Source organism: Salmo trutta, chromosome 35, assembly GCF_901001165.1.
Source record: "Salmo trutta chromosome 35, fSalTru1.1, whole genome shotgun sequence".
NCBI lineage: Eukaryota > Metazoa > Chordata > Actinopteri > Salmoniformes > Salmonidae > Salmo > Salmo trutta.
Genome location: NC_042991.1, coordinates 20339020 through 20353069, shown reverse-complemented (window position 1 = coordinate 20353069; position 14050 = coordinate 20339020). Strand labels below are relative to the sequence as shown.

Below are 14050 nucleotides of genomic sequence, written 5' to 3'. Positions count from 1 at the left end.
ATTCATCTGCATTTTGACAGCAATGTGACCTCATTTCATATTCCAAATGACCAACACAAGATGGTGCGACCATATCGGAGGTCAGAGAGGCAGACAGGTTCTTACCTGGCATCTACAGGGTCTCCCCTACCCACCACCCCACAGGGGTTGTTTGTCCCTCCAGGTCTCCCTGACAGGCTCTCTATTTTCAGCCCCAACAACTCAAACCACATCATGTCATCTGAACCGCTCTTCCTCTTTCACACACAGGAGGAAAAAATGCTTCCCTTTTGTCAGTGACAGGAATCTCACTGTAAATAATTTGCAGGGCAGACAAAGGGAGGGGGAGAGAGAGAGAGAGAGACGCTCAAACCCAGCACAGTGCCCAGGGCCCTTTCCAAAGACCGGGTCTCAGCCAGGCAGCCAGTGCTGGTTATGTTTGGTCTCAATAGCCTGTGTGGCTTTGCTTTTAACTGACGACCATGATGAAACATGATGCCTCCACCAGTCAGCTCCATGGCAACCACATCCTCTGGGTGGAAATCACTTTATCCACTCCCTCACTGAACTACACGTCAACAACACTGAAGAATTTCATGATGAACAAGTAATTACATTCCCCAGTCCTATTGCCCTACGGAACATTTGAAGGGTCATATAAGGAGTTTCAAAGAAGTGTGAAAATACAACTTTCAAGGTATGACCAGGAATGGCATAGTGTAAATATCACTAATTCCTATGGATATTTATGAGCAAAACATGTTGTGAAACCTGGTCAGTGATGGAATACTTTCACCAGGAAGCTGTTGAGGAGAGAAGCCAAGCCATGCAGTGTTTCACCACTGAGGTTTCAAAGGGCCTCTGACACCCTGGCCTCTGTATTGGTAACCTCAGCTGTGGGTGGGTTGCAAAGTGGGCATGATGATCATTCACTACAGCATGATGGATATTGCAGCTCAACACTACCCTCAGCCCATATCCTGCTCTTCACACCAGCCTCCCTCCAGCCCAGTAATTCTTAGTAGTAGTGGCAGGCTGGAAGAGAGACATCCTGCTATAGTGCTGCATGACAAATGCTTTCTGTGTGGTGCTACGCGCTGCTAACATGGAGAAAACCCAAGACGTGTCATTACTTGTCAGAAATACTATGACTAAGGGGGGTCAGAACCTGGTGATATCAGGATGTAGGATGGGACATAAACTTAACACATTCAATGACTAATTTCTCTGAAAGGGGGAAAAAAACATCACCAAATTAACTGGGAATACATTTCATAGGATAAAGAAACAATACTCCAAGCCGCAGCTCCATACTACTTGTCAGATACAGAGAACTGATACTATATACTCGTTAGGTGGGATTGACATGGGGTGTGGGGGGTCTGTAGGTGGCTTTTGACCATTCCTTTGGATTCCTGAGGTCTAACTCATTGTTAGAAAACAGCTTGGTCCAAATCGAATGTTAGGTACTATATTTTTGTAATATTATATGAATCCTATAAATTAAAATTGCCAATTTACATGCAATCAATTAGCTTAATTTCTCAAAGAAAAATATTAGAAACAAAATAATGTTGTAGGAATGCTAATCTTATCGGTTTCTAACAACAGAAAAGCTTTCAGAACAATCTGATATGGTTGGTGTCAAAATCCACTTTCTTGAGCTTTTTGAGGTGGAACTACCCAACAGCACTTGTCAAACCCACCAACAAATATGGTCAAACCCCATAGAGATCTCAAGGTAAAAGAGAGCCTATAATGGAATACAGTGAGCTCCAAAAGTATTGGGACAGTGACATATTTTTGATTGTTTTGACTCTGTACTCCAGCACTTTGGATTTAAAATGATACAATGACTGAGGTTAAAGTTCAGACTGGCAGCTTTAATTTGGGGAAATTTTCATCCATATCAGGTGAACTGTTTACAAATTACAGCACTCTTTGTACATAGTATTTTAGGGGACCAAAAGTATTGGGACAAATTCACTAGCTGTAAAAGGTTTAGTATTTGATCCCATATTCATAGCATACAATGACTAATAATCCTGAATGAATCGGGAATAATGAGTGACAAAGGTACAGACGCACAAATATCATACCCCCCCAAAAAATGCTAACCTCCCCTGTTATTGTAATAGTGAGCGGTTAGCATCTCTTGGGTGTATGATATTTGTGCGTCTAACTTCCTCACTTATCATTATTCACGATTCATTCACGATTATTGGTAATCATGGTAGCATCCACATTTAATGTAGATGTGTTTAGAAACATATTATATTCTTATTTACAATAAGTGATTCCAAAATGACGCAATACATTATTCACAATACATTTCTATAGGGCAAAAAATAATCTGAAACACAACCAAAACAAACAGCAAATGCCTCCAACAAATTTGTAGTCACAAGCTTGATGTATACAGAACAAAAATATAAATGAAAAATGTCAAAGATTTTACTGAGTTACAGTTTATATAAGGAAATCAGTCAATTGAAATAAATTAATTAGGCCCTAATCTATGGATTTCATATGACTGGGAATACAGATATGCATCTGTTGGTGACATATACCTTAAAAGAAATATGGGTGTGGATCAGAAAACCAGTCAGTATCTGGTGTGACTACCATATGCCTCATACAGCGCGACACATCTCCTTTGCATAATGTATTTTTTTGTTTTTGTATTTTTTTCATAATTTATTTATTTGTTACCCCTTTTTCTCCCTAATTTCATGGTTTCCAATTGGTAGTTACAGTCTTGTCTCGTCGCTGCAACTCCCGTACGGACTCGGGAGAGGCGAAGGTTGAGAGCCGTGCATACTCTGAAACACAACCCAACCAAGCCGTACTGCTTCTTGACACAATGCCCACATAACCCAGAAGCCAGCCGCACCAATGTGTCGGAGAAAACACCGTACACCTGGCGACCGTGTCAGCGTGCACTGCGCCCGGCCCGCCACAGGAGTTGCTAGTGCGCGATGGGACAAGGACATCCCTGACGGCCAAACCCTCCACTAACCTGGATGATGCTGGGCCAATTGTGCACCGCCCCATGGGTCTCCCGGTCGCGGCCGGCTGCAACAGAGCCTGGACTCGAACCCAGAATCTCTAGTGGCACAGCTAGCACTGCGATGCAGTGCCTTAGACCACTGCGCCACTCGGGAGGCCCGGACTGTATAATGTTGTCCAGCTCCTCTTCAATGGCTGTGCGACGTTGCTGCATATTGGCAGGAACTGGAACATGCTTTCGTACACGTCGATACAGAGCATCCCAAGCATGCTCAATGGGTGACATGTCTGGTGAGTATGCAGGCCATGGAAGAACTGGGACATTTTCAGCTTCCAGGAATTGTGTACAGATCCTTGTGACATGGGGCCGTGCATTATCATGCTGAAACATGAGGTGATGGTGGCTGATGAATGGCACGACAATGGGCCTCATGATCTTGTCATGGTATCTCTGTGCATTAAAATTGCCATCGATAAAATGCTATTGTGTTCGTTGTCCGTAGCCCCACCGACACCATGGGACATTCTTTACACAACTTTGACATCAGCAAACCACTCGCCCACACAACGTCATACACGCTGTCTGCCATCTGCCCGGTACAGTTGAAAACAGGATTGAACCATGAAGAGCACACTTCTCCAGCGTGCCAGTGGCCATCGAAGGTAAGCATTTGCCAGGTGGATGGATTATCTTGGCAAAGGAGAAATGCTCACTAGCCAATGTAAAGAAATGTGCACAACGTGAGAGAAATACGCTTTTTGGGCTTATGGAACATTTCTGGGATCTTTTATTTCAGGTCCTGTAACATGGGACCAACACTTTACATGTTGTGTGCTATAAATATGGGACCAAATATGTAATGTTTTGCTACTTTAATACACATATATGTGGATTTGTCCCAATACTTTTGTTCACCTAAAATGGGGGGATTATATACAAAAAGTGCTGTAAACAGTTTACCCAATATGGATGAAAATACCAAAGTTCTGGAGTACAGAGACAAAACAACAACAAAAAATGTCACTGTCCCAATACTTTTGGAGCTCAATGTCGTTCTGTTGGCTTGGATGTCCTCGGACCATCAGGATCACCCACAACTTCCTCTTTGTGTGAGGCTATTCTCAAGTACAACAAAGACATCCGCCCTCTCCTCCGGCTCTTTATATATACAAAAATCCCCTAGTAGAAACTCTGTCCTTGACTCAGTGAATAGGGAAGCTCAGTCTGACATGTGCTTTTCATCTGTGGAGAAGGTATGTTATGAAGACTGTGGTCTGGGCAGCACCACCGCTAGCAAGGTCACACTTTCATCACCACATAGAACCAGAGAGACAATAGCCAAGGCCAGGGCGGCTGACTCAGACTCACCATGCTCGCCTCCGTAGACACCCTTGAGGACCTTGACGTAGTCCGACTGGCAGTCCCGTGCCTCCACGTCCAGGTCTCCGAACCTGAGGACCAGGCTGTTGCCCTCTGGCACGCGGATCTTCCACTCGCACCAGGTGTTGTTGGGGTAGGTTCCCGGGTAGTTCTTGGAGGAGAGGACACCGCTCTCTGGGCCCAGCACGGAGTGGCCACAACCGTCTTCTGGACCAAACCATAGGAGAGAAGTCAAGTTAGATCAGAAGAAGTTCCATCTCCATTTTGGTGTTGTATTTCTGTTACATTGTTTAAGACTAGTTAAACCATGATATGAGGAACACACGTGATGGTGGAGTTAGGTGGAGAAAAACACTAACTCTCTCAAACTGGAAGGCAAATAAGAACATTCACCATTCAAGGCTCAACTTTCACTCCACAAACACGCCAAACAACCTCACCAGTAAATGAGACATATTGTTCAGTTTGCTAGCTAGCCAACATGACTCATTTTACTAAGCTAACAGTTTGAAATGAATCAAGGAAAGCAGCAGGTCTACATAGAGAATGTGCCAGTACATATGAAAGGAATCAATTATGTTAAGTAGACATTGAGGGAGGGAGACAAGTCAAGACAAGCAAAACAAAAGACACTGTACATATTGCATTGTGTCAGACAAATACAAGCTCTGATAAGAGCTATTGGAAGGCAGTCTTAATTACATCAATCAAAGTCAGTAAAAATTTGCCAATGTCTCAATGAGCGGACGTCTTCTCAAACAGACAAGTCAAAACAAATAGGAGTTACTTCACAGAAATACCTGGCTGATGCACTTCTGCTTAAGAACGCAGACACAGCCAAGCAAAAAAAGCACAACCTCCAAGAAAGGCAATGCTCTCGTTCTCTAGAGATTCCTATTGGGTTGCACGAGAGGTGTGGTGTCTGTCTGAGATGCTCAGCTGCTTGGGCTAGGCCAACTCCAGGCTCTTTCAGAAGGTGTGGGGCTTCCCTTTCATGTGTGTGGTGTGTCAGTGGCTCCCACGCCTCGGGCCTAGCTCAGCACCCTGGTGACACGGTGGACACTGTTTACAGAGAGGTTAATCCACTGTCCCCCTGGGTGTGGCATTAAAACCTGTGACAGCACTAACAGGCCTGCATGGGCTTCATGGCAGCTGTGGCCCCTAGAGACCAGTCAACGGACTGCTTCCCACAGACCTAGGCCCTGTCCCCCTAATCCCTAGAGACTTCATGTAGATGTGAAATTATTAGCAATATTTATTAACAATATGGTGAAAATTCTACCTAGCTTATCATAGGTCAAGGTTGCGCTGCTATCACGTCTTATGCTTACACCTATCCCCGATACATCATACCTATTCAATTTATTTCAGATCTAGCCTACATGAAGTGCCTAGCAGGTTGGGGCTTGGAGGCAGGGGCTAGTGTTTGGACTGGGCCCTTGAATTTATATGTATGTAGAATAGAAACACATAGTCCAGACACCAATGGCAGGATCTGTGCAGTGCTGGAACATTTCACATAGGCGTAAAACATTCATGAAATAACACTGGTTTCTGGATAAGGATCTCTAAAGGATCTCTCTTCTTTCCAAGGAAGGTAAATCACATTTCATGGAAAAACATTTAAAGAACATTAGTTGGCCTGTGGACAAATGAATGAGGCTATTAAAAAACACATGATGGCAGCTTTGACTTGACTGGACAGTCCACAGCCCTGCAGCGATGGTTACGTCAGCGTCACACACTGGGCAGGCACACACAGCGGCCTTTGTGGTCCAAGGCTGGACTCAGTCCAGATGTGAGGCTGGGCGGACACCACAGCGGGACGGAAAAATGTAAACAAGATGCATCTACCCACCTGGGGGCAAGCGCAGGAGCGGTGGCATCGACACACACCGGTAAAGTAGGAGAAGGTCAGAGTGGGCCCTTTAAGATCCACTCAAGAGCCTTTTCAGTTAGTGGTTTGTTTGGAACAATAAAAATCAAGGTTCAGCCCACATGCACTTTAAATACCTACTGTACAACAAAATGGTTACATGACAGCGTCCCCAGCAGATAGACCTAATAAGACATTTTTTTATATATATCTTCAATGTCCTAGACATTTATCTGATCCTCTCAGATATGGGCTCATGTGTTGGAGGTTTCAGTCAGATTTCACTTATTGCCTTATTTTTTGTTCCTTAAGATTCCTCATTTATAGCAAGGTTGCATTTCTCTCTATGCAGTGCACATAGTTCACTAGAGTAAAACCTTTATGCATCCTTTCTTCACTTCTGTCATACACCAGCAAACGCATGCATTTATTTTTACTTACAGCGAATATAATTATGCTATTTAAATTTTAAATGCCAGTGCATCTCTCATCGTCTCTCCTGAACACCTGGCTGACTCCTGCCCTCGGGACAACCATGAAATATTCACTTCACACACTCAGAGGGGGAGCGGTGGAAGCAGATGCAATGTGACATGCAGGGAGGCTCAACATACAGTAATACCGGGTAGAGGGGGAAACACCATCAAATAATGATAGGAATCAATTCTTCCCAGCTCTGTCAGACTACAATGTGCATCAGACCAAAACTGTTCACTGCATGGATCCATACAAGGATCCCAAAGGCAGCCAGTGGGAGAGCTTTGGCTCCTAAACTGAGTGCTAAGGCATGCGTGGCGCTGTAGGGCATTGTTCAGCAGCCAGTGGTGCCTCCTTGGTACTGAGAGACAATACCACAGGAGCACAGGCACAAAAGGATGGCCCTGCTCCATTGTCATTATAATGCACGTAGCCTACTATGAGCCTATCAGGCTAAATACTACAACATCGAGCCATGCCGTCCATTAGTGTGGTGGTACAGGAGGATGATAATCACACAACTATTATGGTTTCAGCTCCAGTACCTCCTATTTGGCTGTTTTATCACTGGTGAAAGTCACCCATCTTCTTAGGGATTAGTTAAATTACATTTGGTATGTAGCCTATGTAAGCCTACAGGCTTAATGGTTAACTATTGAACTAAGTACTACTATACTTACTTTCAATATTCACCTTCTAAGATAAAACAGCTCAGAGTTAAGGAGTAATGTTTGAAAGACAACTGTAAAACATGACTGGTTCTATTTTAGTCTGAGTTCTCACAACGTCCTGCATGTTTGATCTCAACTCAATGTAGCCTAACAGTGATTCAATGTAACAAATACATGATTCATTGTAATTACACGACACACACTATTGTTACATTTGATTATTGGCAAACCAGTTATGACACAAGTACTTAACCTTCGAGGCTTATTGAACAAGCCACACACAATGTGTTATTAACCCTTTATGTGCCATGTGTTTAATGCACATAAAAACCGTCTGGTGTGCTTTCAACACATGGCACACCAAAGTCTAGTAAAATGTCAAATTATCGGTGCCATGCTGAATTAAAGAATATTCAGTTTCCATCGAATATAAAGTAGCGAGACCTGTTACCTACAATCTGTTGTAGTCAAAAAAAATATAAGTTATGGGTAATCGTGTAAATCGCTGTTGCTTTAACGACGGTTAGTTTACTTACCGAGTTTTTCGCCAAACGCGGAAAGTATAGTCCAAACGACAAAGAATCCATTAAGTTTCTCTTTTCCCAACATCTCAGATTTTATCCAAAGTAACGCAACGAAATCGCACATGGAGACACATTAGTCTCGTCTTCATGGGATAATTGTCTTTAGGAAGGTTTGCTGTAAATCAAAGGATCTCGATGCGCTCCGTGTGCTTCTATCCTGCCTGTATCTCCACAGTAGATTCCTTGAATGAACTCTTCCGTGTTTCATCCACAGGCGGCACCCAGTGCTCAGGTCGACCAACCAGTCTGACAGCCACGGTGTCGTTGGGGAGAGGAGTATATTTGTTGAGCAGCCAAGACAGGCAAGAGGCAACACTTGATCAAAATAATTGTTGTTGAGTTCAACTGCACACCCCTGCTGAAAGATAGGCCTATGATCTTTTATACTAACTCAAATCAGCCAAATAGGAGGTACTAGTAGGCCTACTTCATACAGGCCTACTATTCTGTAATAAATTGCAATGCTATTAGTCATTGGCTATTCTAGCTATTTATTTAATGACATTAAAACGGTCTCAGGTGAGGTGTTTTTAGGCTAGCTGATTAATTGCTGATGTTTGTTTTCATTAACATTTAAGGTGATCATAGGGCAGTGAGGTGTTGAAGACCCCCGTTAATGGGTTGATTAGATCAAGTTTATATACACTGAAAAAATATATGAATGCAACATGAAACAATTTCAAAGATTTTACTGAATTAGAGTTCATATGAGGAAATCAGTCAATTGAAATACATTCATTAGGCCCTAGTCTATGGATTTCACATGACTGGGAATACAGATATGTATCTGTTGGTCACAGATACCTTAAACGTAGGGGCGTGGATTGGAAAACCATTCAGTTTCTGGTGTGACCACCATTTGCCTCATGCAGCGTGACACATCTCCTTAGCATAGAGTTGATCAGGCTGTTGATTGTGGCCTGTGCGAAGTTGCTGTATATTTGGCGGGTACTTAAACACGTTGTCGTACACGTTCATCCAGAGCATCCCAAACATCCTCAATGGGTGACATGTCTGGTGAGTATGCAGGCCATGGGAGAACTGGGGCATTTTCAGCCTCCAGGACTTGTGTACAGATCCTTGCGACATGGGACCGTGCATTATCATTCTGAAATATTAAGTGATGGCAGTAGATGAATGGCAAGACCAAATTGCCATCGATAAAATGCAATTGTGTTCGTAGCTTATTATTTTTATTGATTTAACTAGGCAAGTCAACCTCTTCAGGATCCACCCCTTTTTTCAATTTTTGCCTAAAATTACATCTGTAGCTCAGGCCCTGAAGCAAGGATATGCATATTCTTGGTACCATTTGAAAGGAAACACTATAAAGTTTGAGGAAATGTGAAAGGAATGTAGGAGAATATAACACAATAGATCTAGTAAAAGATAATACAAAGAAAAAAACAACCGTTCTTTTGTATTTTTTTTACCATCATCTTTGAAATGCAAGAGAAAGGCCATGATGTATTATTCCAGCCCAGGTGCAATGTAGATTTTGGCCACTAGATGGAAGCAGTGCATATGCAAAGTTTTAGACTGCACCAATGAAACATTGCATTTTTGTTCAAAATGTTGTATCAAGACTGGCCAAATGTGCTTAGTTTGTTTATTAATAACTTTTCATGTTCAAAATTGTGTACTCTCCTCAAACAATAGCATGGTATTCTTTCACTGTAATAGCTACTGTAAATTGGACAGTGCAGTTAGATTAACAAGAATTTAAGTTTTCTGCAAATACCAGATATGTCTATGTCCTGGGAAATGTTATTGTTACTTAAAACCTCATGCTAATCGCATTAGCCTATGTTAGCTTAACTGTCCCGTGGACAGGACACCGATCCCGAATACGTTTTTTAAGGACAAATTGTTATTTACAATGACGGCCTACCCCAGCCAAACCCTAACCCGGACGATGCTGGGCCAATTGTGTGCTGCCCTATGGGACTCCCAATCATGGCCGGATGTGATACAGCCTGAAATCGAACCAGGGTCTATAATGATGCCTCTAGCACTGAGATGCAGTGCCTTACATGCTGACCACACTGCTCGCAAACGCCAACGAGCGACTTCATTGCCAAGCGCTAAAATAGAAGTCAGTTCTATTTGTAAAGCTGAGCGTGGTGCAAGTCCTGCCTCTCCCATCTCCTCATTGGTTTATAGAAGCAGATACCCACGTGCCATCTCCTCATTGGTTATACCCACGTGGGTGATTGAAAGATGAACTTCGGTCGGCCAGTCGTGGTAATACACCTATGAAAGTTGGATGCCAATCACCATACAAAGTCCAAAGAAGAAAAAGTCTGGAAGGAGGAGAGATAACTAGAAACGATTCGGTTGACCGTTTTATGTGTGGATTAGTTGTTGGAGTAGAGGACCTTGTGCATTTCAGGTAAAATAACAACTCAACGTTTATATCCCAGGACAAATTATCTAGCAACAGAAATCTAGCTAAATAGGACAAAATAGCTAACAACTGCAAGCTAGCTAGCTAAATTGCCATAAATGTTTAATGCTTTTCGACCTGTCCCCAAATTAATATAATTGGTACAGAGTTTGTTTTTGATATTTCAACCTTTATGTCGTGATTGCGTTTGGTGTTGTGGGACAAAAGCACTTTGCGCACGATGGCGCATGCGTGTGGCCGGTTTGGGAACGTGTTAGACCGCTGCGCCACTCGACAAGCCCCAGTGGTGTACAGTACTTAAGTAAAAAAGTACTACCTAAGCTGTTTTTTTGGCAATCTCTTTACTTTACTATTTAGATTTTTACTTTTACTTCACTACATTCCTTAAGAAAATTCTATACTTTTTACTCCATACATTTTCACTAACACCTAAAAGTACTCGTTACATTTTGAATGTTTAGCAGGACAGGAAAATTGTAAAATTCACACACTTCAAGAGAACATCCCTGGTTATCCCTACTGCCTCTGATCTGATGGACTCACTAAACACATGCTTCGTTTGTAAATTACGTCTGAGTTTTGGAGTGTGCCTCTGGCTAACCATAAAATGAAATAAAAAAGAAGTATCAGTTTTGATACTTAAGTATATTTTAGCAATTACATTTACTTTTGATACTGTATATACACACCTACTCATGGACAAACCTACTCATTCAAGGGTTTTTCTTTATTCTGACTATTTTCTACATTGTAGAATAATAGTGAAGACATCAAAACCATGAAATAACTTATATGGAATCATGTTATAACCAAAAAAGTGTTAAACAAATCAAAATGATGACAGCTTTACACACGCTTGGCATTCTTTCAACCAGCTTCATGAGGTAGTCACCTGGAATGCTTTTCAATTAACAGATGTGCCTTGTTAAAAGTTAATTTGTGGAATTTCTTTCCTTCTTAATGCGTTTGAGCCAATCAGTTGTGTTGTGACAAGGTAGGGTTGGTTCACAGAAGATAGCCCTATTTGGTATTATGGCAAGAACAGCTCAAATAAGCAAAGAGAAACGACAGTCCATCATTACTTTAAGACATGAAAGAAGGTCAGTCAATGCTTTTCCTTCGCTCTGCGGTCCAACTTATCCCAAACCATCTCAATTGGGTTGAGTTCGGGTGATTGTGGAAGCCAGGTCATTTGATGCAGTACTCCAACATTCTCCTTCTTGGTCAAATAGCCCTTACACAGCTTGGAGGTGTGTTGGGTTGTTGTCCTGTTGAAAAAGAAATGATAGTCCCACTAAGCGCAAACCATATGGGATGGCGTATCGCTGCAGAATGCTGTGGTAGCCATGATGGTTAATTGTGCCTTTAATTCTAAATAAATCACAGACAGTGTCACCAGCAAAGCACCATCACACCTCCTCCTCCATGCTTCGTGGTGGGAACCACACATGCGGAGATCATCCGTTCACCTACTCTGCATCTTACAAAGACAAAGCGTTTGGAACCAAAAATCTCCCCTAACCCGGATGCCACCGCCCTATGGGACTCCCAGTCACGGCCGATTGTGAGTGACGCCTGTAGTGACGCCTCAAGTCTGTAGTCTGTAGTGAGGGGCACCATGGGGCACTCTGTTCACAATGTTGACATCAGCAAACCGCTCGACCACATGATGTCATACATGCTGTCTGCCATCTGCCCAGTACAGTTGAAAGCAGGATTCATCCATGAAGATCCCACTTCTCCAGTGTGCCAGTGGTTATTGAAGGTGAGCATTTGCCCACTGAAGTTGGTTACAACGCCGAGCTGCAGTCAGGTCAAGACACTGGTGAGGACTACGAGCATACAGATGAACTTCCCTGAGATGGTTTCTGCAGAAGTTCTACGGTTGTGTAAACCCACAGTTTCATCAGCTGCCTGGGTGGCTGGTCTCCGACGATCCCGCAGGTGAAGAAGCCTGATGTGGAGGTCCTGGGCTGGAGTGGTTACACGTGGTCTGCACATGGTCTGTGTTTTTGAGACCGGTTGGATGTACTGCCAAATTCTCTAAAACGACATTGGTAGAGAAATTAACATTCAATTATCTGGCAACAGCTCTGGTGGACATTCCTGCAGTCAGCATGCCAATTGCACGTTCCCTCAACTTGAGACATCTGTGGCATTGTGTTGTGTGACAAAACGGCACATTTTTGTGGCCTTTTATTGCCCCCAGCATAAGGTGCACCTGTGTAATGAGGATGCTGTTTAATCAGCTTCTTAATATGCCACACCTGTCACATGGGTTATCTTGGCAATGGAGAAATGCTCATGGAGAAGTGCGTATTAAACATTTCTGGGAACTTTTATGTCAATGAATTATGGGACCAATATGACATGTTACATTTATATTTTTGTGCAGTATATGTGAAAGACATGCACTGAGTGTACAAAACATTAAGAACACCTGCTCTTTTCATGCCATAAATTGACAAGGTAAAGCTATGATCCCTCATTGATGTCACTTGTTAAATCCCTTTCAATCAGTGTAGATGAAGAGGAGGAGACAGGTTAAAGAAGGATTTTTAAGCCTCGAGACATTTGAGACATGGTTTGTGTATGTGTGCCGTTCAGAGGGTGAATGTGGTAAGATCATAAAACGGCAGTGTCTTTGAACGGTGCATGGTAGTAGGTGCCAGGCGCACCAGTTTGAGTGTGTCAAGAACTGCAATTAGATTTTTACACTCAACAGTTTCCTGTGTGTATCTACAATGGTCCACCACCCAAAGGTCATCCAGCCAACTTGACACAACTGTGGGAAGCATTGGGGTCAACGTGGGCCAGCATCCCTGTAAAATTCTTTCGATACGCTTTCGCGGGGGGATTGCAACTCAGTATTAGGAAGGTGTTCTTAATGTTTTCTATATAATGGGTTGATTAGATCATGTTTATATGAAGTTTAACTTTTCAAATAATGTCACACATTGTTTTCTAGAAAAAAGAAACGCACACCTATAAAGGCGAGGTGCTGGCTAGCGGAGCAGAACACTAGAAAATAAAGGAAAGCCGCACACTCTAAGAGCTCAGATGCAAAAATTTTAATAACCAACGTTTCGACAGCTAAGACATTGTTTTCTCTCACACTCATAGAGTTCAAATACCCTTATGCATGCTTCTCTTTTGCCCTGTCTCTGTAAGTCTTTATCCAGACTTTCAAATGCCGTTTGGATTGACTGTTGTTGGGGCCGTTTTAGGGAAATCCATTTATTTTTTTAAATCCCTTGTTTATAGAAAAATGTGACTAGGACATTTGTTATTGGTGGATGTACAGTGTAGCTGAGGGTTATTGATAATGATAATTAAACAAAGATTTACTTTACTGTAAGGGCCATCTCCAAATTGTCCCCCTGCTGCTCTCTTGCCAAAGACAGAGCAGTTATACACTGTCAAACAGTCACAGTGCTGTCCTCTCAGGGGAGATGATGAGTGACTGTGGGAGCTCCCCTATCCCTCTTTCTGGGCCTGCTGCTAGCTGCAACAAACCCGTCGACATCTGAGCTCCATTAGACACTGCCTCTATTACATGGGCTCCTATCACATATCATATCACAATAAATTATGAGACAAAACACTTCTGCCATAGACTGACCAGAGAATCCATAAACATTTATGGTTTTGATAATGGCAAATGCA

The 14050-nt window shown here is 42.7% G+C and overlaps 1 protein-coding gene across 5 annotated transcripts in view; it reads right to left on the bottom strand.

Moving 5' to 3' along the window:
* The window catches only part of LOC115174831 (discoidin, CUB and LCCL domain-containing protein 1-like), a 47615-nt gene extending 39288 nt beyond the window's left edge, over nucleotides 1-8327 (bottom strand). The window contains exons 1-2 of one of the 5 annotated variants that reach the window (XM_029733757.1): nucleotides 7930-8327; nucleotides 4358-4576 (exon numbers count right to left, since the gene is read on the bottom strand). In XM_029733757.1, the coding sequence (XP_029589617.1) occupies nucleotides 4358-4576; nucleotides 7930-8041 (331 nt within the window). In that variant the 5' untranslated portion in view covers nucleotides 8042-8327. The remainder of the gene's footprint in view (nucleotides 1-4357; nucleotides 4577-7929) is intronic. The other 4 variants (XM_029733755.1, XM_029733754.1, XM_029733758.1 and 1 more) reach the window with 4 other exon arrangements.
* Between the last annotated feature and the right edge of the window lie 5723 nt (nucleotides 8328-14050).